Source organism: Typha latifolia, chromosome 11 (assembly GCF_019914945.1).
Source record: "Typha latifolia isolate L0001 chromosome 11, TyphaL0001v2, whole genome shotgun sequence".
Taxonomy (NCBI): domain Eukaryota; kingdom Viridiplantae; phylum Streptophyta; class Magnoliopsida; order Poales; family Typhaceae; genus Typha; species Typha latifolia.
Window position 1 is genome coordinate 546,398 of NC_133096.1, and position 26,823 is coordinate 573,220.

A 26,823-nucleotide genomic window follows, 5' to 3' on the forward strand; every position below is an offset into this window, starting at 1 on the left:
TAGTGATTTGAGCTATACCCTAGTAAGTTATATCTATTCATCAACCTTTCAGAACTTAACTTGACCAGCTCTATTTAGCTGCTCACATTTAGACTATTATTAAACTCTTGCTCACAAATTATCCTTTGCCATCATCATTTTCACCAGATAGCAACTATGTGTGTAACATCATACACTTGTCTTCACACTTGGAGAGGCCAAAAAAAAAAAAAAAAAATCTTCAAGTTGATCCAATCAATGAGGGAGGAATGATCAGGGAAAAAGATCTATGGAAATTTTCCCTTAAAATTTAGGTGTTATTGCAAAGTTCACAAAATATCTATAGGATGATGTAATGAATGGGAGAATATCTACAAGGTGGTGGGGTCTTCCTCCCTCCCTCCCTCCCTCCCTTTTACTTGGAGAGAAGCTCACCAAGATAAACGCATGGAATCTTATCCATTCCAATTGCCTCTCTATAAATACCAAGGATCACCTTATCACATTTTAAGAACAAGAAAACAAGTGATCACCAAAGGAACAAAGATGCAGGCAGTAGCTGTTTCATCTTTCACTGTTTCATTGCCACTCAAAGGCACTAAGAACTTGGTGCCAAGGAGATCACCAACGCTACAAAGAACACTCATCAGCCCTCGAGCCATCGCTATATCTGCTTCTGAGTCCTCGACGATCGATTATAGCTCCTCGATCTCGTATTTCATCTCCTTCTCCTTGCCTACCTTTAGTAACTTTTTAATAGCATTAATCCTATAAAAAATTTATTTTAGAATCCACTCTAAAATCCCTTATTTGGTTAGGTACCTCCTAAGAATTGATAGTTTCACTTGAAAGAATTACCATATGAATCATTTGATGCTAAAGGAATTGAAGTACTTCAATCTTTGTAGGATTTTAATTGTTTGGTAACAAAAATATATATAATCTAACAGATATACGCATTAAAAGGACCCTTTATTCTAAGAAATAGTTCATCATCTCAATGAAAAAACTTAGGAGGCTCATGCATGCATTCAAGTGGCTTCGTAAAAATTAGCTTAGCATTCTTTTTATCCTATTGTTTTGAGATTAAACGACAGTTTTTATGCAAATTTTGCAGCGTATTTCCAATGGAAGCTTGTGAATTAATCGGTGGACATGCGTGTGCTGCACAGATGTTCCCTGAAATAAAACTTGCAGCAGCTGAGGCGAACGGCAGTAATTCTAGTGCAGCTTTGCAGGAGATCGACCGACAATACTTAGACTACGATGAGCGAAGGACGTAAGTATATTTAGTAGTTCAGAGGCAATTTCTTCATATATAGGTCAAGTGCAGTATGAGAATTTAGAACAAATACACTGCATTTTTTTCAGGGTGTTCCCTGATGAAGCATGTGATAATCTTGGAGGAGAATTCTGCGAAGCGGATTACCAGCTCGGTGTCTTGGCATAAGAAATAATGTAGCTGCTTTCGAATTATTGTGAATGCTGAATCCTAGATGTATTGTAAGGAATCTAAGCAGGCAGCAAATTAGGAGTATGTAATTAAGGAGGTAAAAGGATTAATAAAACTATCAATTTAGTACAGGTATGTTAGTCACACATGGCAATGAATGGCAGGTACAAATATGAAGCAATATTTGAAGGTATTAAGTTAAAAACTATCATCTTTAAATGGCAGGTAGTAACAGTAGTTTATGGTGACAGATTTGAATTCAGAATTCCTTAAAACTAGGAAAAAGATCAAGACTTGGGAAGAGAAATATACTATCTGCAATCTTTGAGATTCAAAAGAAGAAGAAACATCTGATAATGGCATTTAAATACTCTTTAGCTGTACTGGAATATTGAAAGAGTCACTAATACAATTCAAAGTGCTTCAAAACTTAAATGATTCAATTTCAAAAGTAATGTAATAGGTGGAAGAATCAGTTAAATGATTTATTTTTTAAATTTTATTGGGCAGCTAATCGGATGCCGCCAAGTACCCTACTATGGATAATCATAAGAATACTTGATTCAATTTCAAAAGTAAAATATACTACTAATCAAATTACTACAGTATGCAGTATATATATATATATATATATATATATATATATATATATATATATATATCCCCCTCAAGAAAATTGGTTTATACCAATAGGACTTGTTTTCTTATCCATTATTTTGTTGGTTATCATTTTTTTAATATATAATTAGCTATGAATAGATGAACATTTTCATTTATGAATACTAACCCAAAAGTTGAACCACCAAGTGAATGGTTTTAATAGGAAAAATGATGTAATACATATATCATTCGGAATATAATATAATATAGTTTTAATATAATTCCGAATGGTTTTAGTGTTTCTTTTTTTTACTTGGATGTTAGGGATCATGTTACAAAGTAGGGAGGACATGGGGGGTTAAAATCACAAATTTACTATTGAAGAAGGTGATATCTATCTAGAGAAATCCTTGTGGTTTCAGTGCTTTTGCCCTAAAGAAATGAATAGATATATAATAGAAAGTCATTCAGACAGTCAAGTACATCTGCAATTCCCTCAAATTAAAGTAACAAAAGATAGTACTCTTAAAAGTCCCATCATCAGGAATCTAACCAACTCCAATTATTTTGTTGCTGAAAGTTAAGTTTTTTGAGGGTCAGCAATCAGCATCAGAACTCTTGTGCTCCAATAATATTCTCTTAGCAGCCACACTGTCCATTAGATCAAACAATAGACTCACTTTATGTCTTTATGTTTCATTATATCTGGATATCACATCCTGACAACAGCCAAAGAATCTAGTCCAGTTTGATATTTAATTTTATTGGACAGAGTTCTGAATACAACCAAGTATAGAGGACAAATTTAAACAGTCCTTTTGATGTTAAATATACTGGCCAAAGCATGATGAACAAAATCAGAAGAATATCGAATGCCTGTGGCAGTACTGCAGATAGATAATAAAGTACCTGAATGAGAGAAGCATTTCTAGGTGATTGTGGTCATCTAATCATGTTGGATTAAGTCAGAAGAGCTCAAGATATGATAAGGGATTTCTGCATTTAAGAGCAAAGCAGAAGGTATTACCAAGCAAAGAGAAGGGATGCCAGTTCTTGTGTCAGTTGTGACAGTATGATCTGCAGAGATGATAATATAGTGGAAGGTGAAGGAATAAGAAATGGAAGAGTAGATGAACACATGATGCTAGTGAAGGCATTTAATGGGTATTGAGCACTGAAATAAAGGGGGAGATGAGATCTATCATAACTGCAAAGACACAGGAGATGCTCTAATATTCTAGTAGATATCATTTATGGACATACTGCAGTTATGACAGAGAAGAAGATGTGAATAAATCAAAATTTCAAGGTGGATAAGATAAATCTTTACTTTTTTCACTCTCTGCAATGCTTGGACTGGTTTTTGGAGAAAAAGATTGCAACCATCAAATCCATAAAAAATTCCTTTTCGTCTAGAGGATTTTGCTGGCCAAGAGCAATTGGCGAAGATAACTTTTCGATGAACAATTCTAGCGATGCGAAAATACCAAACATCAAATTTAGAGGATATACTCGCAAAGGGAACCTCAGTTATATCGTATCAAGAAAGAGTCGGCTATCTAAATTCTAGGGAGGGCCATCCATGAAAGTGGTAAAAGAAAACTTAGAGAAGCAATCTGGATGAGCTGCTTGATCAAAATAATTCCACTATGAAGAAAGCAAGCAGTGATGGATTACAAATCTAAGCCACTAAACACAAATGATAGAGCACCCCTTACTTATCTTGCAAAGGAAAATACTAATGGATTTTGATAAAACAACTGCAGTATGAAAGATAAAAATTTCAAATCAACCACATAAAATTTACTAGACCATGCAGTTATTCAACAGAAACATTTATTCTAAGAATAGAAAAGGGTGAAATGTTCTCTTGTTGCCAAGTTCACTACAGGGGAATTATCCATGAGGTATCATTCTCACATCACAATGCTAAGAACTCTTAAAACTAGCCTGATAGCATTCATAGTCACACCAGATTGAGAGGCAGTAATAACTTCTGAAAGCTCCTCGCTAAGCTACCGCTTAATGTTTTTATAGCTGATTCATCTGCGATCAAATCTGGCTACATCATGTTGTGAAAGCCTGCAGATTGTAAGAGCACGGCTTTGATTTCTTCAGGCAGAACACCAGGTGCATCCTTGCATTGCTGAATGAAGATATAAAAAAACAACATCAGCTAATTTATTCAGTTCAAAGAAGAATGGGAAAATTTTATTAGTTAATAAATAAATAAAAAACCACTTCTTGTAAGTTCATATGGTATATTCTTAGTGTATTTTACCTTTTCAATATATGACTGCAATGTTATCTTTTCCTAATTTTCCCACCTTTGCAGAAAAAAAAAGAGAGAAAAAAGAAATACCTACATCGAGGGTGCTTTAGTAAATTAAATAAAATATATTGTGAATATTTGTTCAGAATGACTAGGAGGTAGTTTTTTTTTCGAAGTACGATTAATTGTAGGAAGTTTGACACAATAAAACCAAAACATAAATAGTGATATGAGAAAAAAAAAAAGAAACCTAAAACTTTTAAGCAACAATTCTGGAGCATACCTCAGCTCGGAAGACGTCGAGTGCAAACCCATTGAAGCAACTGATGACTGCTTGCTGGATGTCAAGTCCAAGGCCATCAAGTGCTCTCATTGTGGAGAGAAGGAGACCGGGTCGACGAGCACAGAACATATGGATGTTGACTGCTCGGCCCTCTCTTAGCCTTACTTCAACCTTTAATAGCATATTATGTATGTTTATTAAAAATATAATCAAGAGCAAAAAGCTAATGTTCTAGAAAGTAATAGAACCAAGTGTTGTGATTAATCATCGACAGTCTGATTCAGATTCTTTGTGTCACTATCTCCCAAGTTTCACAAGGTTTAGTTCATGTGAGTCAGTATTAAAGAAAATCTCTCCACAATAAAAAATTTGAATACAATCATCACAAAACGTTAGACAGCATGCATGTAGAAGGCAAAAGAGAAGGAAGTAGATGCTGGTAAAGTTCATTGATGCTAACCCTTGCCGGCTGACTATTAGGGCTAGGCAATGGACTCGGGCAGAGCTCCTCCTTCACGCGAGATGGTAAAGTCGGTAATGTAGGAGTCAAAGGGTGAAAACTTGCTGTAGTTGGAGGCAAGGAAGAAGTGGAAGGTATAGACTCAAGTTCGTTGTGGAGATCGTTGATCTTTTGCAGAAGCTCCTTCAGGTACTCAATTGCATCACCCAGAATAGAAGCTCTATCCATCTGTTAAAAGGAAAGATAAGTATATTAAGGTGGAGAAGATGAAAACAAAGAGAAAAACATATTGTTGAATATGAAATTATGTACATTGAACAGTTGCTATCATTATCAGATTTAAGGGGGTATAGCCCTGTAAGCGAAGATTACTAACTTCTTCAGTAGTCATGAAAGACTTTGTGGGAAAAACACCAAATTGCGAACTATGGCATAGGCTAACAAGCACCAGCAGTCATGAAAGCCCAACAGAAAAATTACATTGTAATAATCATCAAAATTTGGCAACTTCGCACGATGAACTTTAACCAACAAAATTAGCTTTCCATGTTGCCTTCATCACAAGACGAGCACTGATCAACTGACCAGCAAAATCCTCTAGACAAAAAGGAAATTTTTACAAAGTTAAGAAAGCTAAACTAATGGACAACAAACATATTGCAATGGAAAACCAAGACTTCTACAATTGTAAGCACAAAATTTGCCTCAAACTCTCAAATGAAACATCACTACTAAATTACCAAAAGGAAAAAAAAAATGCAGCATTTTGCTAGTTATCATGAATCTCATAACTAGAATTCATGAGCTCTACAAAATTGCATGAAGCTCCTGAACAAGAAAAGCTGCCAAAAAAAAAAAAAAAAAAAAAAAAAAAAAAAACACTTACTAATCCACATAACTAACCAGTTGAGCTGCATCTCTAAATTCATCAGAAAGGTAACAACCTTAGAAATGCAACAAACAAACAAACAATGTAGCATTCATCATACTACTGGATATATGGGAAATTTGAAGAATCCACATTCTCACCTTGCTGATCTTCGGAACGACGGATCTAAGCATGTAAAGCCGGTCGTTGAGCTTCTTCCTCCTCCGCCTTTCGGCCATCAGGTTTTTCGCCGGCAGGCCCTTCTTCTTCCCCTTCTGATCTCCGCCACCCGTAACCGTGCTATTGGCATTTGAATTATTCCCTCCGCAGCCGCCGCCACCACTCTTTGCATTCTCCTCACTCATTGCATTCTCCCCTGCCGCGTCATCTGAGTCATAGTTAAAACCCAATCCATCCATACTCCCCTCATCAACCTCATCCTCCTCATTCCCCTTCCTCTTCTTCTCAGGCTCCTCCTCTAAACAGTTCCTACCACTTCCAATGCTCCCCTGGTCACCAACTCCCGGGGCCCAGAACCCCAAGCTCCCACCTTTCTCCCCGCCGGCGATCAAATTCTGCCGCAGAGCGGCGGCCGCGCGCTTCTGGAACAGAGTCGGCTGCGCGCCAACGGGAGGAAATATCTCCAGAGGCCTCAATACATTGTTGCGGCTAAGAAACGGCGACGGCGAGCTCTCGAACCCGTCGAAGCCCAACTTATTAATCGCAGCGCCGGAGCTAGACCCGGAAAAATCTTCCGGCGGGGGAGGCAAAAGGCGTGCCCCTGAGCCCAATTCTTGGCCCAAACCACCGAATCCGAACACACCAAGACCGCCTCCCCTGTTCACAAAACCAGGCGAAGTGGATAACTGGGTGGCTCCAGTGAGGAATCCGGAGCCATCGCAGCCGAAATCGAAGCCCGAATCAAACGGGTTCGAAGAAACTATGTTAAGAAGCGAGGAAAGATTGGATTTTGACGGGAAAAAAGTCTGGGACTGCTCGAGAGGCAAGAGGATGGAGTCGGAGGGCGACGGGTTTGGAGCAAAGGTAAGTCCTTTAATGTCGTGGTGAGCTTGGAGGGACTCGAAGGAGGGTTGGTGGGTGGGGTTGGAAGGCAAGCACCAGTCGTCGTCGAGCATGGACTTGAAGGTGGAGAGACCCATTTCGCCATTGGGGCCGGAGTGAAGCTCTGGGTTCTGGTTCGCGCTTTGGTTGGGGTTCGGGTTGGGTCGAGCCCAGTCTTCTTCGTCCCCTCCTCCCGCTTCTTCCATCCACACCACGCCATTAACTCTCGAGAGCATCTCTGTTCTCCTCCAACTCTCCCACTGCTTCGGAGCTTCAAAGAGAGATAAGAGAAGAATAAGAGAGAGAAAGTATAAGAGTAAGAGAGAGAGGAAAACGAGAGAGAGAGAGAGAGAGAGAGAGAGAGAGAGAGAGAGAAAGGAGTTTGAGCGTTACGCTGTAAGGAAAAGGAAGACGTGTGGTAGTATTTAATCTGCTACGTAATGCCACACTGCTGCTGGCACTGGTTAAGTAATCTAATGGCAGCAAGAGAGTTACCAAAATGCCCTCCAACCTCCCCAAAGAGTTAATTTTCTTTGCATTTCCTTATTTTCAAGGCTCTTTCTGCATATCAAGTTTTATTCTTCTTTTACATATTTTGCAAATTGGACCTTTTTAGATATATTTGCCTAAAATCTTCACATTTATCATTTGTATGGACTATGGAATGTTCTTGACTCCATTGGTATTTTTTTATTGAAATATAATTTTGTACTTTTTCACTTGCATGCAGTTTAGAGTAAGGAATTGGTTAGCAAATATGTGACAAAATAGAGAAGAGTGAGGGTCCAAGTGTGTAATTCTTGCACAGTTTTCTGGAAGGCTGGCTTTTCTTGCAAATGCTCAGGCTATTCTTCTATCCTATTTCATTCCTATTCTTATGTTTGAGGATTTGAGTTGTGGCCTAAAATAGGAGAAAGAGGAACAACAGATAGCCCACAGTGAATTCAACTCTTTTACTTTCTACCATGTGGCATTAAAACTAAATTGGCACTATTATGCCATGCACGGGCTTTCTTTTTCCCAGCAATGCCATTGTCTTAATAGGCAAACTTGGGTTTGCAATCATGCCGGTTAATTAGTCATAAATACTCTTTTTGCCAACTAATAATGGCGAAATTTAGCTCACCAAATGAAGTTTTTACAGAGATTTTTTTTTGTATCTAACAGCTCAGCGGATATAAACGTTCGATGCATTAGTGCATATTTGACGATGCACTCGTTTCGACGTATATAAAATCATCCGCATCGATTATACTAGTGAATGTATATTATTGTCATAATTTTGGTTAACCCCTAGATTACTTCTCAAAAAAGAAAAGAAAAGGAGGTCTCCAATTTCGATTGAAGTGGTCCATGCAAGTCTCATAAATGGAGGTCATATTCATGTGAGGGAGTAAGAAGGTTACTTTTCAATTGACTTCTAGAGAGAGAAAGGAGGGTACGAAGTAGGAGACATGGCAATATGGCATTTTATGGCATGTCCTTTCGGATATACATGCTGAATGATCCATGGATTGGACCATCAACTTTCTCAATGCCATATCTTAGGAGAGACGAAGTGATCATTTGAAATGTTTAATTCCTTTGTTTTACCTTGGAATATATATATATATATTTTTTTACTTACTTCACCCTCATCTTTGCAAAAAATTAAGCAAAAAGAAAATGTAAATAGAAGTAAAAGAGAGGGTTAGAAGTTTAGAGAGGGTAGCAGTGTCAGCCAATGAGTTATATATATATAACTCTATTGCTGCTAATTATTCCAGGAAAAGGGTAAGGAGTTATAACTGGGAAAGCTACATGTCATAATGGTTTTCCCTGGTAAAAGGGGCAATCACCTAAGATGAGAGAGATATATCATAGAGGTTGTTCGCATGTTCTAGTGGGAGAGAGAGAGAGAGATGGAAGAGGTGGGGTTTTGCTTTAACGGCTGTGGTCTGATGTCCTAAGCAAGCGTCATTAATGGCAGATGAGACAAACCAAGAAGAGAGGGAGAGGGAGGGGAGAGAGAGAGAGAGAGAGAGAGAGAGAGAGAGAGAGAGAGAAAGAGAGCGAGGAGTTGAGGGAGAGAATAAATTCAAAGGAGTAAGAAGAGGAAACCCAAGTTTCTCGTGAATGCTTCTATACACCTCACCCAAAAAGGAGATTCCATAGTGTTTTGGATGCACAAACACATGCAACCCTAACCATGGTTTTCGTGAGGCACTTAAGATGGGATAAATATTTGATTTCCAAAGGTACGTGGCATTCCGATGTTGAAGTATCTCTTCAGTTACTGTTTTTTTTTATAACGGGTGTGTTAGAATTTATACATAAATAAAAAGATGGCGGAGGAATCTTTGAATCATGTATTATTTTATCTGCTTAGGTGGCATCCTAGTAACAAAGTATGTGTTCTCGAGTTTTTTTTTTTCGTATCAAGTGTGTCAGTGTTTTAATATAAATTCTAGCGCTAAAATATCTATTTAGTTATTCTTTATAGTAAATGTGTTAGGGTTTATGTAAAAATAGAAAGATGACCGAAGAAATTTTGAATCTTATATTATCTATCACATTTAGGTGGCATCCTAGTGACAAAGCATGTGTTTAGTTTCTTTCTATAACAAGCGTATTAGTATTTTTAATATATAAATTTCAGCGCTAAAATAACTGTTCAGTTTAGCACATGTATTTAGAGTTTATACAGAAATGAAAAAATAGCAGAAGAATCTTTAAACCCTGTGTTATCTAATCTAGTTAGGTAGCACCCTAATGACCAAGCATGTTTTCAATTTTTATTTTATAGTAAGTGTATCAGTGTTTATACATAAATTCTAGCACTAAAACATTTGTTTTTAAAGCAAGTACGTAAGAATTTATGTAGAAATGGAAGGATGACAGAAAAAATTTTGAACCATATCTTATCTAATCCACTTAGGTGTCACCCTAGTGACAAAACATGTGTTTGAAATTTTTTTTTTTTTCATGTATAGCAAGTATAAATTTCAGCGTAAAAGCATCCATTTAGTTACTTTTTATAGCAAGTGCGTTATAGGTTATACGGAAATAACATAATGGCAGAAGAATCTTTGAACCATATATTATCTAATCCAATTAAGTGTGTTATAGTAACAATGCATGTGTTTGATGTTTTTTATATACAGCAAGTGTGTCAGCATTTCTACATAAATTTCAGCCCCAAAATATCTCTTCAATTACTCTTCATAGTAAGTATGTTACAGTTTCTAGCAATAGAAAGATGGCAGAGGAATCTTTGAACCACATCTTATCTAATCTAATTAGGTGGCACTCCAGTGACCAAACATGTGTTCAGTTTCATTTCATAGTAAGTATGTCAGTGTTTATACATAAATTCTAACGCCATCTGTTCAATTATTTTTTATAGTAAGTGTAATAAAATTTATATAGAAATAGAAGGATAGCATAAGAATCATTGAACCATATATTATCTAATCCAACTAGGTAACTCCCTAATGATAAAGCATGAGTTTGATTTTTTTTATAACAAGTGTGTAAGTATTTTTATAGCAAATGAATCTTTGAATGTATCTGTGCCTGCCTTATAATACTGGTAAATCAACATAGATGACATCTAATTGACAAAATATCTATTTAATTCATTTTTATAGTAAGCATCGAATTTTGTGCCGAAACTACAAAATGAGGTATGATTATTTGACTACAACTATAATGTGACATTAACGATAAAGAATGTCTATCTACTTTTTATATTTGAGGGAGTTGGTTCTGCATCTTTTAACGCACTTGGAATTTTAGCAATCTCAGCGGTGAATATTAGCTCTTTGTCCAGCCATATCTAGCAAGCCATATCTAGCCTTCGGGGTCATGAATGATAAAAGAAAAAAAAATTACTTATTATATGAAATTATCCCACTTTGAATTTCATACTTCTTCTCGAATCTTATTTTTTACCTTTTTATAATACTTCCAAATTTCTACCTAAAATTTTTCCACTCATTGACTTATGCTTGTCTTCCTTCATTAATAATAATAATAATAATAATAATAATAGTAGTAGTAGTAAAGAACTCTGCTTGGAACAAAGCATTGTGAGCTTATGGGCTTTGTAACATACTAGCCCGGCCCATTGGTTTGCTCCCCAAAAGGGGCCCAAAGATATGCTCCAACGCACTAGTCCATACCAATAAAATCCAACGGTTAATAAATCTCCACGTATAAATACTATACTTCCGGATCGTAGCTTTCCCGTTTGTCTAGACAGTACATTGAAGAGGATCCTAGTTCACCATCATAAAGCCAATCCAGTTCGGATCGTCTGCATCCCCTATTGTAGGAAATTCCTACGTGACAAACAACAGTTAAAGACCGTTGAAGACTATAAGTAACTCATCTTTGATCCCGTGCAGCTATTAATCCATGGCGTCTCTTTTTCTTCCTCTTCCAATTCTGCAGTCGACTCAAACAAATCCAAATCGCCCATCAAAAGCCCATCTTCCTATGCAAAATCCCTTCCTAAGTCTCCTTGAATCACTCCCTCTACCTCTTCTCTCCAATCCAATCACAACCAGAGTGGCCATGTTGAGAATCTCCAACTCCTCTTCCTCTCCAAGCAAGCAATGAAATTTCCACGAAGCTCGCCTTTCTGGATTCGTCCGGCGTTCCCGTCAAAACCCATATCTTTGAATCCCTTTTCGAGGAACCCAGATGGGTCTCTTGGGGATTGCCTTCTTGATATGTATTCTAAGTGTTTGAGTATTTGCAATGCTCGGAAGTTGTTCGGAGAAATGCTCGTTTGAATATTATTACATCCAGTTTTTCCAAGAGTTGGATGTTCCGTGAAGCAGTTTCAGTCTTTTCTCATATGGAATTGAAGAGATTTTTGGCCGGATAGAGTGATTACTGCTCTTGTTTGCTACAACCCTAGCATTTTTTTTTTCTAAATAAAATACCAGAAAAAAAAAAATCTTAATTATCCACATGGTTATGCCTAAAATCAAACCGTCCCTAAACTTTTATTTGCATCCCTTTCCTCCTATAGTTTAGGCTAATATGAAACCATTTATTTTTTCATCCAAACTTAACAGAGAAAATATAAATTATTATTAACAATCTCATTATATATGTAAATATGAAAAAAAATTTCACTTTTTTTTATATATATTTTTAAGAAGATTAAAAAATTTAAATTTAAAAAATAGAATATGAAGAAGAAGAAGAAGAAGATTATAATTTTGTAAATATTTATTATAGTGGGAAAATTTAATTTAATAATTTTAAGCTACTCTAATCTAAACCAAACTGATAGGGCCTAACAAATAAAATAACATAGGGGTGTGAAACTAAAAATAAAAAATAAAAAAAGAATCTAAAAAAAAAAAGGAGAAAAAAAGAAGAAATATCGTGGCCTTTTATCGGCGTTGCGTTGCGTATCGTACAAAAGGACAAGGAAATGCTCAGCTTATCATCTCCTCCCAATCCGTAACTGGAGAGAAATCTCGCCACCATTTCCATCTTCCTCTCTCTCTCTCTCTCTCTCCATATCTCTCTCCTCGTCCTCGATTCTTCTCTTTGGTAGAGGAGAAGAGAGCTCCTTCTCGTCTCTTCCATCTTCTTCTCTTAACTTCTTTCTCTCTCTCTTGATTTCTAGGGTTTCGTCTTCCAGTAGCTCCACCTGTGAGGTTTGTATGCTTTTCCTTGCTGGTCTTGCACTTATCTCCTTAGTTGTCGGATGATTGGTGGATCGAGGAGACTCTTCTTTCGGTTCCTCTGGGAGATTAGGGTTTGGCCCGTTAAATTTTGGGCTTTGCTTACGCTTAGGCGGATTGTTTCCACTTGGGTGGGATCTCCCCACAAGAAATCAAAGGATAGAAAGTTTGTTTCTGACGCAGTGGATTTCTTGTAATTATTGTCTTATGAACAGCAATTCTTTTGTTTTCTCTAGGAAATAGGATTGTCTTCTTGATCAATGTTTGCACTTTTTTTGTTATTTCATTTTACCTGTGGCTTCGTGAACTGTCCCTTGAGAAATTAGAAGAAAAGTAATCGGTTTTAATATTGCAAAAACTGAGTTGTGGTCCAGTTAATTCAGTTTAACTACATGGATTATCTTCTTATTAAAAGTTTAATTTTTTTTTTCCGTCATTGGTTCTATCCAAGGCTCTTCTTTGTGTGTACCACCTTAGTTGAATAACTTATCCTTACTAGTGTATTTTGTTGTTTTCTAGCATCTTATTTGTGCTAGTTGCTAACTTGCTGTGTACTCTTTCAATAGTCTTTTCTTGCGTATCTCTTTATGGTTCTCTATTTTGTTATTTAGTATATATTCATTTTGTGAGCATATGGTGTCTTATTCCTCCAACCTTCAATATCATAAGTATAGGTATTTTCGTAGCCACTCTAATAGAATTCCCTTTAATTAAGATGTACGCAACTATATTTGACTTTCCAAGAGACCTCTTTCTTTGAGTTGAACGAGTCTTCTAGCTGAATTAGACTATGTTGGGGAGCCAGTGATTTTAACTATAGCTTAAATTGCTTCCAATATTATAGTAATATTTTCTTTTTGGCAGAAATTATGGCGGGGGCTTTGATCCAGGCAGCAATTCTTCCTGCTCTGTCTAGAAGCCACAGTCAGATTCATAGGTCTGCAAAGGCCAGAAGGGCAGCCAAAATGATGTCTAATTCAATAGTGCGTCCCCTTAGTTTCAGAGGCTTCTCAGGCTTGCGCATAGCAAATAGTTTGGATATGAAATCCAGATCGGGACAGGATTTCCACTCAGTTGTAGCATCTCTCATATCAGCCCCACGGGGAAAGCCTATACGAGGAAATGCTGTCGCCATGTTTGAGAGATTCACTGAGAAGGCTATTAAAGTTATTATGCTTGCACAAGAAGAGGCGAGGAGGCTAGGCCATAATTTTGTCGGTACAGAGCAGATATTGTTAGGTCTTATTGGTGAAGGGACTGGCATTGCTGCAAAAGTTCTTAAATCAATGGGCATCAACCTTAAAGATGCACGCGTGGAAGTTGAGAAGATCATTGGCAGAGGTAGTGGGTTTGTGGCTGTTGAGATTCCATTTACACCACGTGCAAAGCGCGTATTGGAACTTTCATTGGAGGAAGCCCGCCAACTAGGTATATAAGTTGTATCCTTCTTTATTTAAGAAATTGCATTCCTGCATCAATTGGAAACCTCTATTTACTGTAGTATTATTTTTTTAAGGACATGACATGCTATATTTGTTCTGCCCTCTATAATGCTGTCTTGGCATGATTTTCCCATTTAATAATGTCCTTTTCTAACTGTTAGTTCTCTTTAAGGATTTGGCTGTCTGCCACTATTAAGGAATATATTCAAGACAAAGCTGAATTGTGAGGATTTTAAAGTTAACATTGATGCTGCTAAGTATGGAGCAGTATTACTTCACAATTGCAGAAAGATTTCTTCTGTAAGGTAGAAATGAACAACTTTGGGGAAAAAACACACTTGCATAAATAGGAATTCTGCATCTCGTCATCTCGAGAGTCATATTAACTTTGATGATACAATTCATAACCATTACTTTTTATTGAATTTCTCAGGTTGCATGTAATTTTTCTAGTATGTATGATTTCTCAGTGTATTGTAGGAGTTTTTGGTTGCGTAGTGATAGAAAAGACCAAATAATAAATCAATAACACACTACATGGATTTCTCGTGTAGCAATAAACAAGATCAAAAGTGGATCTTTGACATTATTAGTTGTTTTCTAACTCCACTGCAGAAGCATCTTAAGTTCAATATTTTCATATGTATCATATGTGCTGCAAGTTATTATTGAAGTTATTAATGAATGTTGTAAACTTCTAAGTTCTAACAATCTAGAACATCTTCCAACTGGCCTCGAGGTATTATCCATAGAAATCATTTAATGATTGAGAGTTCTTCCAATACATATATAAACTTGCTTATGCCTTGATAAATTATTAACTATAGGGTTTTGCAAATACATATGTAAGCTTGTAATCCATTTATGTCCATGAATATATCACATCAGTTCTTTAGATATTTGGTGCATGCATTCAAAAGGTAAAGAAGCAATACATCAAACTTTTATAACTACTCATTTTGAAATGTCACTTGCTTGACATGTCAATGGTAAGATAACCATTTCCATGTGAATGTTGCTCTCCCTGTACCAGAACGATATGTGTATTATGTAACCCAACATTGTAATTCTGATTTCTCATACAACTCGTTCAATGTTTAGGGCATAACTACATCGGATCTGAACACTTGCTCCTTGGACTGCTTCGTGAGGGTGAAGGTGTGGCTGCTCGAGTGCTTGAGAGTCTTGGTGCAGACCCAAGCAACATACGAACACAGGCAATTCTCAGTATTACATGTTGGTTAATTCATCTAGAAGCATTATGAACACAACATGAATAAGAACTTTTTTTTTAAAGTAGGTCATAAGAATGGTCGGTGAAAGCACAGAAGCTGTTGGAGCAGGGGTTGGAGGAGGAAGCAGTGGCCAGAAGATGCCAACTCTTGAAGAGTATGGAACTAATCTAACAAAGCTGGCTGAGGAGGTATCTCATCTTTCTTGTGTATAATGAATATGAATGCTAGTGTACTTATGTAATAGTTCTCATCTATTGATGCCGTTTACAGGGCAAACTAGATCCGGTTGTTGGCAGACAGGACCAGATTGAACGAGTCACTCAAATATTGGGAAGGCGGACTAAGAACAATCCTTGTCTTATTGGAGAGCCTGGTGTTGGAAAGACTGCTATTGCAGAAGGACTTGCACAACGTATAGCAAATGGGGATGTTCCAGAAACAATAGAAGGAAAGAAGGTTTGCTTACATTATTTTTTCATTGTTTTCTATTGACAAATTCACCTATTATATTTACATGGTTCTTCTCAGAGGCAAATTCTTTTTCAGAAAGCTTTGTTTGTATACTTATGTTCTGTTCTGTTTCTGCTTTCTGTTAATTGCAAGTACCTTTGCTACCTAAAGCTTCTCTAATTTCAACTTTGGAAGTGTGATACTTAATGGCATAAATTGTGTTTCCTAATTTACTCCTGTATTCTGGAATACTAGAGGATATCTTCAGCAAGACAGCAACAATTGCAGAGATAGAAATATAGCCATTACATGTAGAGTCAATGCTGTATGACATATTGACATGTGAAGGATTGAAATTTTATGGCCACAAATTGGGAACCAAATTTTTTAGAATATTTTTACTTTTGCCAAAATACCAAAATCTCTTCTATTGTTCTGACAAATAGGCCTGTTAGTTTGAGTTGGATTTATCAGTTATCCCAGATTTATCATGTTTAGCATACTTACAGACTTAGACTAGGAGTATGATTAATTGCTATTTGCCATCAACTCTTTTTGTCCTACCAGGTCATTACCCTTGATATGGGGCTCCTTGTTGCTGGTACCAAATATCGTGGAGAGTTTGAGGAGAGACTGAAGAAGCTTATGGAGGAAATTAAACAGAGTGATGAGATAATACTCTTTATTGATGAAGTGCATACATTAATTGGAGCAGGAGCAGCAGAAGGTGCTATAGATGCTGCTAATATCTTGAAACCAGCTCTTGCAAGAGGTGAATTGCAGGTATGAGCCAATTTCATCTGAGGAGGTGCTGGTTATGGTTTCTTCTATGTTGTGTCTGTGATATTGTTAAATACCAGAGTTCTGTTTTTGCTTGTTCTTAAACCATGATAACCTCTTTTTCTGTAATTGCACCTTATTCCCAAGATCTACTCAACACATTATCAAGCTATAGTGTCATTTTTTCAGTGTATTGGCGCTACAACTTTGGACGAATATAGGAAACATATTGAAAAGGATCCAGCTTTGGAGAGAAGATTCCAACCAGTGAAAGTACCGGAGCCAACTGTTGATGAAACGATACAGATTCTGAATGGACTTCGTGAAAGATATGAGATTCACCATAAACTTCGTTACACAGATGAGGCTTTAGTTGCTGCCGCACAACTATCATATCAATATATCAGGTTTGCAACTTCTAAGCATATAAGTATTGATGCTTAAATATGCAATATTTACAATTATCTCTCTTTTACATGGACCAAATCACATGGTTTAAATTTGTTACCATCACAAGTGATTCACCATTAAACTAATGGTCCATTGGTTTTATATATTTGAAAAAACTACATCTACACATAGAGTGCAGTACTAAAATTAGCTTTTGGTTTATACATCCCATGACATCTTTTCCAAGTCCAAGTTGGGGCCCTATGCAGCATCTTGACATCCACTTAAGTGGATGTCGAAACACATGCTCTTAGCCTTTGATGGGAAGAAAAGAGGGAAGATTCAAGGTTATTTTGCTTATGATAATTTCTCATTTAATACTACAAATGCAACATCTTGAAATGCATGGCATCAAACGAACCCCTAAATAGAGATGAATGGAGAAAAAGCATTCATATAGCTGACCACAAATAGTTGAGACCAAATGCTTGGTTGTTCTTGTTCTATTTCTTTTTTGGCCCATGGATATGAATCGGTGTCGGCCGTTACTTTGAACCGTGGTTTTCTTTTTCTTGTCTTCTACATTCAAAAGGTTTATTTATTTTTGGTCACCTCCAATGATGTCCTTGACTATCACAGTATCAATCAGTAGACAAGTGACGTCTATTTCCATTTTATTGTAGTTGATTCTTGTTCTTTCTCCCTTTACCTTCTCTATTGTGACTAGGCATTTTTTTTCTTATTACTCATTTCTGTGTGCTTCAGCGATCGCTTTCTCCCTGATAAAGCAATTGACTTGATTGACGAAGCTGGTTCTCGTGTCAGGCTTCAGCATGCACAGGTAAAATTTTGTTCAGATTCTCTCCAGCAATTAGAGAGGTGCAACGGCAATCTATATGGCTGTTTTAGTTCAAGAGCATGCAGCATCGACTGCATATCATTATGCTCAGTATTGACCCCATAGGGGTCCTTTAGATTACCAGCTGAGCTCTGAAATCATTGGAGATGATCCAAGTTTGTTATTTATCCAAATGTAATTGTTTTTGGCCTATTACACTACATGCTATATTTAATTCTTGTTCCACACAGCTTCCTGAGGAGGCAAGGGAACTTGACAAGGAGCTCAGGCAGATCACAAAGGAGAAGAATGAAGCTGTCCGTGGCCAAGATTTTGAGAAGGTATTTAGCTGCCCCTGTCAGACACCAATTGAAATCTATATTAAACAAGACAATTTGTTAGGTACTCTGAGTTGTTCCATAAGATGATTTTCTGATGTTAAGATGCCAATTCTATTCAGTCATGTCTTGTCAAGGAGAAGTTGCTGTTGTTAGCTTCTATAATTTCTGCTTGTAGAACAGCAAGATGCCACCATTGGGCAATTTGATCCTCTATTTTCAGGGAATAATGCTAGTCTTCTTAGGTCATCTGTGTTAACTTAACCTTGCAATTTCCATTATGTTTAAGGCTGGGGAGCTGCGAGATCGGGAAATGGAGTTGAAAGCCCAGATCACAGCACTAATTGATAAGGGCAAAGAGATTAGTAAGGCAGAGAGTGAGTCAGGTGATTCTGGCCCAGTCGTCACGGAAGCAGATATCCAACACATAGTGTCTTCTTGGACGGGAATACCAGTTGAGAAAGTCTCGAGGGATGAGTCAGACCGCCTCCTGAAGATGGAAGAGACTCTTCACACGCGTATCATTGGCCAGGATGAAGCTGTTAAAGCCATAAGTCGTGCCATCCGCCGAGCCCGTGTTGGTCTCAAGAATCCAAATCGACCAATTGCCAGCTTTATATTTTCTGGGCCAACTGGTGTTGGAAAATCAGAACTGGCAAAGGCTTTGGCTGCCTACTACTTTGGCTCTGAGGAAGCCATGATCAGACTTGACATGAGTGAATTTATGGAGAGACATACGGTCTCCAAGCTGATTGGCTCACCGCCTGGTTACGTTGGCTACACCGAGGGAGGCCAGCTAACTGAAGCAGTTCGCCGCCGTCCATACACTGTTGTCCTCTTTGATGAGATTGAGAAGGCCCACCCTGATGTCTTCAATATGATGCTTCAGATTTTAGAGGATGGCAGATTGACAGACAGTAAAGGGCGAACTGTAGATTTCAAGAACACATTGTTGATCATGACATCGAACGTTGGAAGTAGTGTGATTGAAAAGGGTGGGCGCCGAATTGGTTTTGATCTCGACTATGACGAGAAGGACAGCAGTTACAACCGAATCAAGAGCCTAGTCACTGAGGAATTAAAGCAGTACTTCAGGCCAGAATTCTTGAACAGGTTAGATGAAATGATAGTGTTCCGACAACTGACAAAGATAGAGGTGAAGGAGATAGCTGACATAATGCTGAAAGAAGTGTTTGATAGATTGAAGGCAAAAGAGATAGATCTTCAAGTAACGGAAAGATTTAGAGATAGAGTGGTGGAGGAAGGTTACAACCCGAGTTACGGAGCTAGACCCCTGCGGAGAGCTATAATGAGGCTTCTGGAAGATAGTTTGGCGGAGAAGATGCTAGCCGGTGAGGTTAAAGAAGGAGACTCTGCAATCGTTGATGTGGATTCAGATGGTAATGTGATTGTTCTCAATGGTGGAAGTGGTGTTCCTGAGTCACTATCCCCCTCTATTCCTGTATGAGAGAAGCTCTGAGTCTTCAATGTCGCCAAATTTCTGGCTTTGTTATTAGCTAGTCGTAGTGGGGAGTTAGCAACAGCCTATAATGTAATCCTTTTGGTGTTTGGTTTAGGAAGCAAATTACAACAGAGTTGGAAGTGATATGTCAAATATCTTACCAGGATCAATCAGAACCAGCTAGCACCAGGGTGACAGATCTCTCTTGAACAGGCATTACTCTTCAAGTCATGTAGTTCAGGCCTCATATATTTTTACAAGAGCTTGAACTTGTAATGCTTGAATTTAAAGTGGCTGTAGTTTGATGTAGGCAGTGTACTATGATTACCTTTAATAATCCACATTTTCTAATTAAAATTTGAAAGTTTTTTGTGCAAAAATCTACGTGGTTTTGCTTTCTGCGTGTCTTACCTTCTTTTTTTTAACATTGCAGAATCACCCAATTAACTCATTTTTTGAATTAAATGCTCTTGCTCATTTTAAAATGAGTGTATGTAAAACTTCTCTTTTACTTCTTTCTCATATTACCTTTTTATCTAAACAGGTAGAAACAAACCTAACATTTTCGACTGAGCACCTCCTCATAGGAAATTTGAATGGTTCACACTTTGATCTCTTGTGGTAAAGAACTTATCCCCAGTGCCTATGATGGCCTGACACCCATACAAATTTGAGGTACGATTACGACTGCCACTTGAAATGTACCTTCTTAAATCAATCGTGTCTATATCATTTTGACTGGTCTTGCCTTCTAGAAAATTTTACATGTTTACCAAGCTGGTAAATTTGGATGAGATTTCTTGTCATAGAAGGACATCCTCTTTGATACTGCTACTGCTACTGCACATAAATATAGCTGGAAGGAAGTAGTGATTTTTCCATACAAGTTTTGGAGGCAAGTTTATGTTTAAATCCTCTTAACTATTTATCAATTATCATTCTTATCATCAAACTTACAGTACACTTTATTGTCTTGCAGCAGCCATGATTCGCTAATCCACCAACTCAGCATTCAACAAAGTTAAAATATTTCATACACATCTAATTTGAAGAGGGCTACAAGAAGTCATCTAATGATGATGAAACTTATTGTATCAATTGGAACACTCAACTACTCATTCATCATCAAATTTTGACAACAAAAAAGACTGCTGACTGACTAAAGTGAACAGAATTTACTGAAACACACACACACACATACACACACTCTTGCTCTCTATTGACTTCCTTCTTTTTTTCCATTTTTTTTTGTTGTTGTTGCAAAATAAGATCAATGCTAATCTCACTTGTACTTACACATGCAGTTAAACATCTTTTGATGTCATTCAAATGTTTCTGGCAGTGGTCTGCCTGCTAGAAAAGATCTGAAGAGAACAAGGGACCTCTCAGGCTGTGAGAATGGAGCTTCATGTGAAGCTCCTCTGATGGTTGCAAAGGAGAGGGCATTTTCATACACCTGAGTCCATCCACCAACCTGTAGGAGTACATCATTCAGACTGGTATAGATATAAATGGCTAAGAGAAAGTTAGTTGAACAAGAATTAATTGGAAATTGGAACTTACTTGCTTCCCTTCAAACCAAACTCTATAAGGAATTAGTGTTCTCAGACCTAGTTCATTCGCCAGCTTATGCACAAGCGTTCGGCTCCCGGTTAAGGGAATGACAGAATCCTGATCCCCACTGCAGTGATATAAGCATCATGTAGTATAAGATATTTGTCTTTCCTTGAACTCTATTAATTTGGATAGAAAGATTGAGATGTAGCTTGCAAATTACCTGTACACCAACACTTGAATGCCAGACTTGATCAGTGATCCCACAATTGGAACAGTGGGTATCTGCAAATTTAGAAGCTCATACTCTAGAACACTGAAATGAACCAAGAAAGTATACATTAAGTTGGATATAGTAATAACATCATTGACGATACAACATACATTCTATTGCTTACTATCACAATTAGATTTCAATCTAAGCACAGATAAGTGAAGAGAAGCAAAGAGCTAGAGATCAATACCTACTGCAGACTGCCCATCTAGCCACCCCCGTCAGTCGTGCATGCAATGCAGCTTGCACGTCTCTCCGGTTAAGGTAATTCACCGTCTCATCTTCGACGCAGACATCTATATGCTCGCCAACTTGCTGCAGCATTCATGCAAAACCAGCCTGATTAGAGAGAAGGTAAAATAAGGAAAAAAAAATTAGTTTGAATCTGCTAACTGCTATGAAAGATTTGTACTTACTTGTGGTCTAAGAATCTTGGATTGTGATAGAACTGATGACAAACAGACGTCAAGTGTGACGTCGTACTTATCGACAAATCTACTTGTTTCCTTTGTCACTTGGGTCATCACCTTTGAGCAAATTGGGCTAAGTGAGCCTCTGTAATACTCACTTACGTAGCGAGAGTAGTTGCAAGCGGCGGTGAAGAGTCTATAAGTTGAATCTGATATCAATCCATGGGACCAGAAGAACTCTGCTCTGGAGTTGAAGTCGGTAGAGAATTCGAGCACAGGATTACCCAACTATCAACAAAAGCAAGGAAAGATTCAGTAAGATGGTGAAACCAAACATCCCAAAGTCTCAAACTTTTGTATCACTCACAGCAATTCCTTTGAGATTGAAGAGCTTTTCCTTCTTGTTGAATTCCACCATGGCTTGCGCAAGTTGGGGAACATAATGACCTGAATGCAGGAACTAAGTTATCAATGCCCTTTTGAACATCAAATTAAAATGTATATGGTAGAAACTAGAAACAGCAATGGAGTTCTACCTGCATAGCTTTCTCCTGTAATGTAGAGATCCCTGTCCTTATATTGTGGGAACTTCGCAATCCAGCGCTTCACGAATATTAGATTGTCCCTGGCTTTAAAAACCAAAAACAAACAACAATCTCAGAATCCACTTGCTGTTTTAGTTCTGCTAAATTCACTCTATCCATAGAACTGCTACATCAACTCTAGTGTTCCAATGTTTCTCCATGTCATCTGAATGATTAAGTTAACAGAAAAATGATAAACTTTCTAACATTGTCCCTACTGTCTCATGTTAATTACTTATGTTGTTTAACATCCTAAGCAGTTATAATCCAACATCATCAATTCCTAGAACCTCGTAGGAAGATAAGAAGCAGAGATAAACTTTGTCTACAATGAGAGAAAGTGAAATGTAGAAGCTACCTGTCATCTTGTCATCCACACCCTCATAGTAAGAAGGGTCAGAGGAGTAGGAGAATCCAACTCCTGCTGGGCTCTCCAAAAACAGCATGTTGGCCTCTGCCATAAGAATAGGAAGTGAATCAATTTCTCTCCTGAAGCCTAGAATGAGAATGCAACCAAGCAGAAGGGGTGGAAACATCAAAAGGGTACCTTTGTTCCAGCTATACTCATTCTTCACCAAGACTTGTCCACTGGGTCTAAAAGGTCCATTCTCAGAGAATGCTCCAACTCCCACAGAAGAACAACCTGGACCTGTAAAGATAGAAACAAAGATGTCTAGTAGCTATACCAAAAGAGCTTTTCTACTTTCCCCCTTTTGCTTTACAAAATTGGGTTTTTTCTTTTTCTTTCTTTCTTTACCTCCATTAAGCCAGAGAACAAGAGGTTTTGTTGACGGGTCTATCTCTGCCTCAGCAAAGTAGTAGAAGAGAGCCCTATGCTTCAAATCATCCACTGTAATGTAGCCTGAGTACTGGTTGAAGTTGACCTGAGGTTGGCCAGGGAGCTTTGCTATCTTGTCTTGGACAGAGAGAGAGGATTCTATCCCCCTGGAGGAGCAGACATGGATGAGAGTGGCAGCCATTATAATGGCCTTCCATGCTACACTTTGCATGTTTCAGAGTTAACAGAGGCTAGAGAAAGAGACAGGAAGAGAAAGAGAAGAACAATGCAAGCACAACAAGGAATTTGCTTTCTTCCCTTATCTTTTCTTTTCTTTTCCCCTTTGATATTTCTTTGCCTTGATGGAGGAGGAGATGTGAGCTTTAAATAGACACAAGAGTCAAGTGGGGGGGGGGGTGGGGGGGGTTTGCAGAAGATTTAAAAGTAAATGGATTAAAATGTGGCAGAGAATTACAGTGGCTATGTTTGCACTTGAACCCATGCTTAAAGAATTATTAAACATTAAATTATGTTACACAAAACTATCTTGAATTCCATATGGATGTCTGTAGACTTTATAACAGTCTACAAAGGGTCTATGGACAAAACAAAAAAGCCTTGGTAATTGGTATATACAAGAAAGTAGGCTTTTTGGCATCACTAACTACATCAGTTTCTTTTTGCCCCTATTGGCTCAGAAATGGTGGAGGTTGCCTTGTCCCCCTTGCAGGGCAAGGGAAGCCTGGAAGGGGATGGATGAATAGGCTTTCTAGTCAAGGCAAAGATAAAGGAAATTATAGTTCCTTTTATTATTCTTTTTACTTTTGCTCAACTCATCAATTACTTCTTCATTTTTATGAAAAAGATATTGAATAAATGGGGGAATTTTTTTATATTTTATATGACCGATAAGTGTAATTTGAACTCGGAATCTCTAATTAGTCTAAAGACTTATATTTTTTTAGAGAAATTTATTAAAAATATTTGAGCCCCCCTATACTTTGCCTTTCATGTTTGAAAAATACATTGAGTTAATTTTAATGACTAAAAGTTATTCTCTTATTTTTGAAAATATAAAACAAAATGTCTAAAATACCTCTCGTGTGATCTTAAAATATTAAAAAACTTACTCAAAGGTAATTAAATTGTTTTACATCTAAAGTTAATTTAATTTATCTATATAGTAACTGCCTAGTAAAAAGTCATTTTTAGATATTAAAAATAAAATCTAGAAGTCGAATGATAAATACTTATACGAGATGATAAGAATGATGATAAAAACAAAACACGAAAAGATATTTTGATAATTATTTTTCTTTTCTTTAGTCACAAATAGTTGTTGGGCATGGAGTTATTGTATTATTCACTAATGCTATTAAATAATTAATATGTTTAGGTTTGAATTCAATTCCCTCCTTCAGAAAACTGAATCCAATCCATTGCTGCTTGGTATGTTCTTTCTTGTAAGGAAAAGCTTTCCAGAGGCTGAGGCAGTTGTCAGGAATAATCCTTGTCTTACTACAATTTCTTTCTTCACCCAAAACAATAGAGCAAATGAGTGAGTTAGTGAGAATGACTGATTGATGCTAGGTAAGAGCATTTAAGTACCAACCTAGATCTCTTATGTTGTCTAATTTCAAGTAGAATGACATTATGATCAATGCAGACATCAAGAAGTTCCCTTAATTTTTCTTCTTTTTTTCCTGATAGAAGACTGGCCATCTTTTATATACCCTCTGAATTCTTAATATAAGGGTGGTTTTTAGTGGAAAAGATGAGTGTACCTATCAGTGCCTTTCCAGAACAAGAGGCTGTAATAATTGGTGATAATACTTTCAAAGAAAGAAGACACCTTCTTTTTGTAAAAGACTAAGAAAAGGTGGTCTACAAAGATGCCACTATTATGCTGTGTCTCTCAGAAGGAATTGTGAAATTTGTGATGTACCCTAAAAACCACACCCAATGCCTGCATTCCTGGTAGACCAACATATGAAGTTCTTGGACACTTTGCAGTATGAGCTATGATTATTTTGCACCTCATTCAGACATTATTTGCTAATCTTTGGGCTTTGGCCTTCTGCAAGGCAGTGAATTGTGGTCCTAAGTGATGAGATCATAGTTTATTTCATATTATACTATCTATCAAAGATAAATTCATTAGGCAGAGGATTAATTAATACATTTTATGAAGTTAGCGCGCTAATTCCCGTGCGGCTGATAGAATAGATAGTAGAGAATAAGAAATAAAAGTGGGTTGATGAGATTTGAATTAATGATCCTCAAACTATTGGCTCTAGCTAATACTACCTTGTTAACTAGATTTGTTGATTCAAACCAATATTTAACAATTATTATGTAGATCAAGACAAGAGAGATTTGAAATGAAGTCACTCTAATCAAATAGAGCAAAGACTTCACCCACAAATTAACTACAAATCTTTGTTAGCATGAGTTGGGGTGACATTATTCAAATGATTCTTGTTGAACTGTTCTTGTACCAGCATTCAAGATTGAGCTGACAAGATAATGACAAGTCCTACCAAGATCTAGGATTTCTGTGAGAAGGATGCATGAAGACAATTTCATTATTTTTTTTAGGATGTTAAGCTGCTATCAACCAACCTTTCATCATCCACACACAGACACACAGAGATCAAACTGGTCTTCTTTTCATTATTTTTTTCCTTCCTTTGACCAAGCAAAAGGATTATATAGATTTGAGTCTAATAGAAAAAGAATCCAAACCTCCATCTTCACCTTCTTCCACCTTTCTTACTCCCTTCTCTTCTATAAGCCTGCAAAGTTGAAGAGGACACTGCGTGCCCCCAGCCAGTAGGTGGGGGAATTCCCTCTGATAGCACAAGGCATTTAGAAAAAGCTGCTAACTCTCATGGCAGCCACCCCACCATTTTTGTATCCATCTCTGACATTTAAGCATGTACACATGTGAAGCATTGAGCATGGGGATTCTCCAAGAACAAATTTTGGCCCTCATCTCTCATCAGCTCTTCTGGGGAAGAAGAAGATGCCATCAAGTTGATCTGAAACGCTTAACATGCCAATCTTTGCACACTTCTTGCAAGTAAAACAAAAGCCCTCAGACTGCAATCATCTGAATGGTTTTCTAACCACAGTGGAGAGAGAATGTGGGAGAGTGAGAGAAAAAGAGAGAGAGGAAGAAGCTATTTGCCATCGATTAGTTTTCCTTTGCCTTGTGTGTACCTTAGGACAGGTGGTGAATGAGGAGTATAGTATGTCTTGGAACAAGTGTAGAGATGTGGATTATGATGAGAATCAGGTTAGGCAAAGCACAGAGCAAGTAAACAAATTAGAAGCATAGGAATGTCTTTATTTCTTGCTTTGAATTCTTCTTCTTCTTCTTCTCTCCCCCTACTTGGTTGATGTATTTATTTAGGACAACCTTTTTCTTTTGCTAAAAGCTACTTTGTTCTAATTATATTTATACTCAACAATTTAACTAGGCTTTCATTTGCTGTCAATATTCTTACAATGACAGCAATTATAATACTCTGTAAATAGCTTAAAAACTATTATAAAATTGTAATATTTTTTCTCAGATATAGCAGATTGGTATACCAAAAAAAAAAAAATCAAATCCTATTG

General features: G+C 37.3%; 4 protein-coding genes and 1 long non-coding RNA gene across 5 annotated transcripts; 3 read left to right on the top strand and 2 right to left on the bottom strand.

Moving 5' to 3' along the window:
- The first annotated feature begins 478 nt into the window (after nt 1-478).
- LOC140797528 (light-regulated protein, chloroplastic-like) lies at nt 479-1,561 on the top strand. Its single transcript, XM_073151066.1, has 3 exons — nt 479-692; nt 1,097-1,258; nt 1,351-1,561. Exons 1-3 carry the CDS (start codon nt 526-528, stop codon nt 1,427-1,429), a joined length of 408 nt encoding a protein of 135 aa, XP_073007167.1. The 5' UTR covers nt 479-525; the 3' UTR covers nt 1,430-1,561.
- A 2,252-nt stretch (nt 1,562-3,813) lies between these two features.
- LOC140798346 (transcription factor ICE1-like) lies at nt 3,814-7,401 on the bottom strand. The gene is made up of 5 exons (XM_073152176.1): nt 7,371-7,401; nt 6,077-7,248; nt 5,048-5,275; nt 4,588-4,758; nt 3,814-4,178 (listed from the first exon to the last, which is right to left on the bottom strand). The coding sequence occupies exons 2-5, from the start codon at nt 7,211-7,213 to the stop codon at nt 4,095-4,097; spliced, it is 1,620 nt and encodes a 539-aa protein (XP_073008277.1). The 5' UTR covers nt 7,214-7,248; nt 7,371-7,401; the 3' UTR covers nt 3,814-4,094.
- Nucleotides 7,402-12,383: 4,982 nt separating this feature from the next.
- On the top strand, nt 12,384-19,979 carry LOC140798278 (chaperone protein ClpC1, chloroplastic). The gene is made up of 10 exons (XM_073152083.1): nt 12,384-12,637; nt 13,529-14,092; nt 15,208-15,323; nt 15,407-15,529; nt 15,612-15,797; nt 16,359-16,574; nt 16,761-16,978; nt 17,727-17,802; nt 18,051-18,140; nt 18,427-19,979. The coding sequence occupies exons 2-10, from the start codon at nt 13,534-13,536 to the stop codon at nt 19,603-19,605; spliced, it is 2,763 nt and encodes a 920-aa protein (XP_073008184.1). The 5' UTR covers nt 12,384-12,637; nt 13,529-13,533; the 3' UTR covers nt 19,606-19,979.
- Nucleotides 19,980-20,143: 164 nt separating this feature from the next.
- LOC140798280 (uncharacterized) lies at nt 20,144-20,749 on the top strand. Its single transcript, XR_012110811.1, has 3 exons — nt 20,144-20,274; nt 20,355-20,494; nt 20,579-20,749. It is a non-coding gene; the product is annotated as an uncharacterized lncRNA (long non-coding RNA).
- Nucleotides 20,611-23,748, bottom strand: LOC140798279 (serine carboxypeptidase-like 45). Its single transcript, XM_073152084.1, has 10 exons — nt 23,179-23,748; nt 22,969-23,070; nt 22,780-22,875; nt 22,374-22,466; nt 22,205-22,284; nt 21,844-22,125; nt 21,618-21,742; nt 21,377-21,469; nt 21,163-21,280; nt 20,611-21,073 (listed from the first exon to the last, which is right to left on the bottom strand). The coding sequence occupies exons 1-10, from the start codon at nt 23,429-23,431 to the stop codon at nt 20,921-20,923; spliced, it is 1,395 nt and encodes a 464-aa protein (XP_073008185.1). The 5' UTR covers nt 23,432-23,748; the 3' UTR covers nt 20,611-20,920.
- Nucleotides 23,749-26,823: the final 3,075 nt, after the last annotated feature.

What these genes read in the sequence shown, in the direction of transcription:
- LOC140798278 (XM_073152083.1), top strand. Translation starts at nt 13,534, where the DNA reads ATGGCGGGGGCTTTGATCCAGGCAGCAATTCTTCCTGCTCTGTCTAGA. An exon ending in TTGCAAGAGGTGAATTGCAG is followed by an intron (nt 16,575 to 16,760) that starts GTATGAGCCAAT and finishes TCATTTTTTCAG; the next exon opens with TGTATTGGCGCTACAACTTT. An exon ending in GTGGCCAAGATTTTGAGAAG is followed by an intron (nt 18,141 to 18,426) that starts GTATTTAGCTGC and finishes ATTATGTTTAAG; the next exon opens with GCTGGGGAGCTGCGAGATCG.
- LOC140798279 (XM_073152084.1), bottom strand. Translation starts at nt 23,431, where the DNA reads ATGCAAAGTGTAGCATGGAAGGCCATTATAATGGCTGCCACTCTCATC. An exon ending in AGATGGGCAGTCTGCAGTAG is followed by an intron (nt 21,470 to 21,617) that starts GTATTGATCTCT and finishes GGTTCATTTCAG; the next exon opens with TGTTCTAGAGTATGAGCTTC. An exon ending in ATTCAAGTGTTGGTGTACAG is followed by an intron (nt 21,281 to 21,376) that starts GTAATTTGCAAG and finishes ATATCACTGCAG; the next exon opens with TGGGGATCAGGATTCTGTCA.
- LOC140797528 (XM_073151066.1), top strand. Translation starts at nt 526, where the DNA reads ATGCAGGCAGTAGCTGTTTCATCTTTCACTGTTTCATTGCCACTCAAA. An exon ending in GATTATAGCTCCTCGATCTC is followed by an intron (nt 693 to 1,096) that starts GTATTTCATCTC and finishes CAAATTTTGCAG; the next exon opens with CGTATTTCCAATGGAAGCTT. An exon ending in GACTACGATGAGCGAAGGAC is followed by an intron (nt 1,259 to 1,350) that starts GTAAGTATATTT and finishes CATTTTTTTCAG; the next exon opens with GGTGTTCCCTGATGAAGCAT.
- LOC140798346 (XM_073152176.1), bottom strand. Translation starts at nt 7,213, where the DNA reads ATGCTCTCGAGAGTTAATGGCGTGGTGTGGATGGAAGAAGCGGGAGGA. An exon ending in TCGTTCCGAAGATCAGCAAG is followed by an intron (nt 5,276 to 6,076) that starts GTGAGAATGTGG and finishes TCCTTTTAACAG; the next exon opens with ATGGATAGAGCTTCTATTCT. An exon ending in TCGACGTCTTCCGAGCTGAG is followed by an intron (nt 4,179 to 4,587) that starts GTATGCTCCAGA and finishes ATCTTCATTCAG; the next exon opens with CAATGCAAGGATGCACCTGG.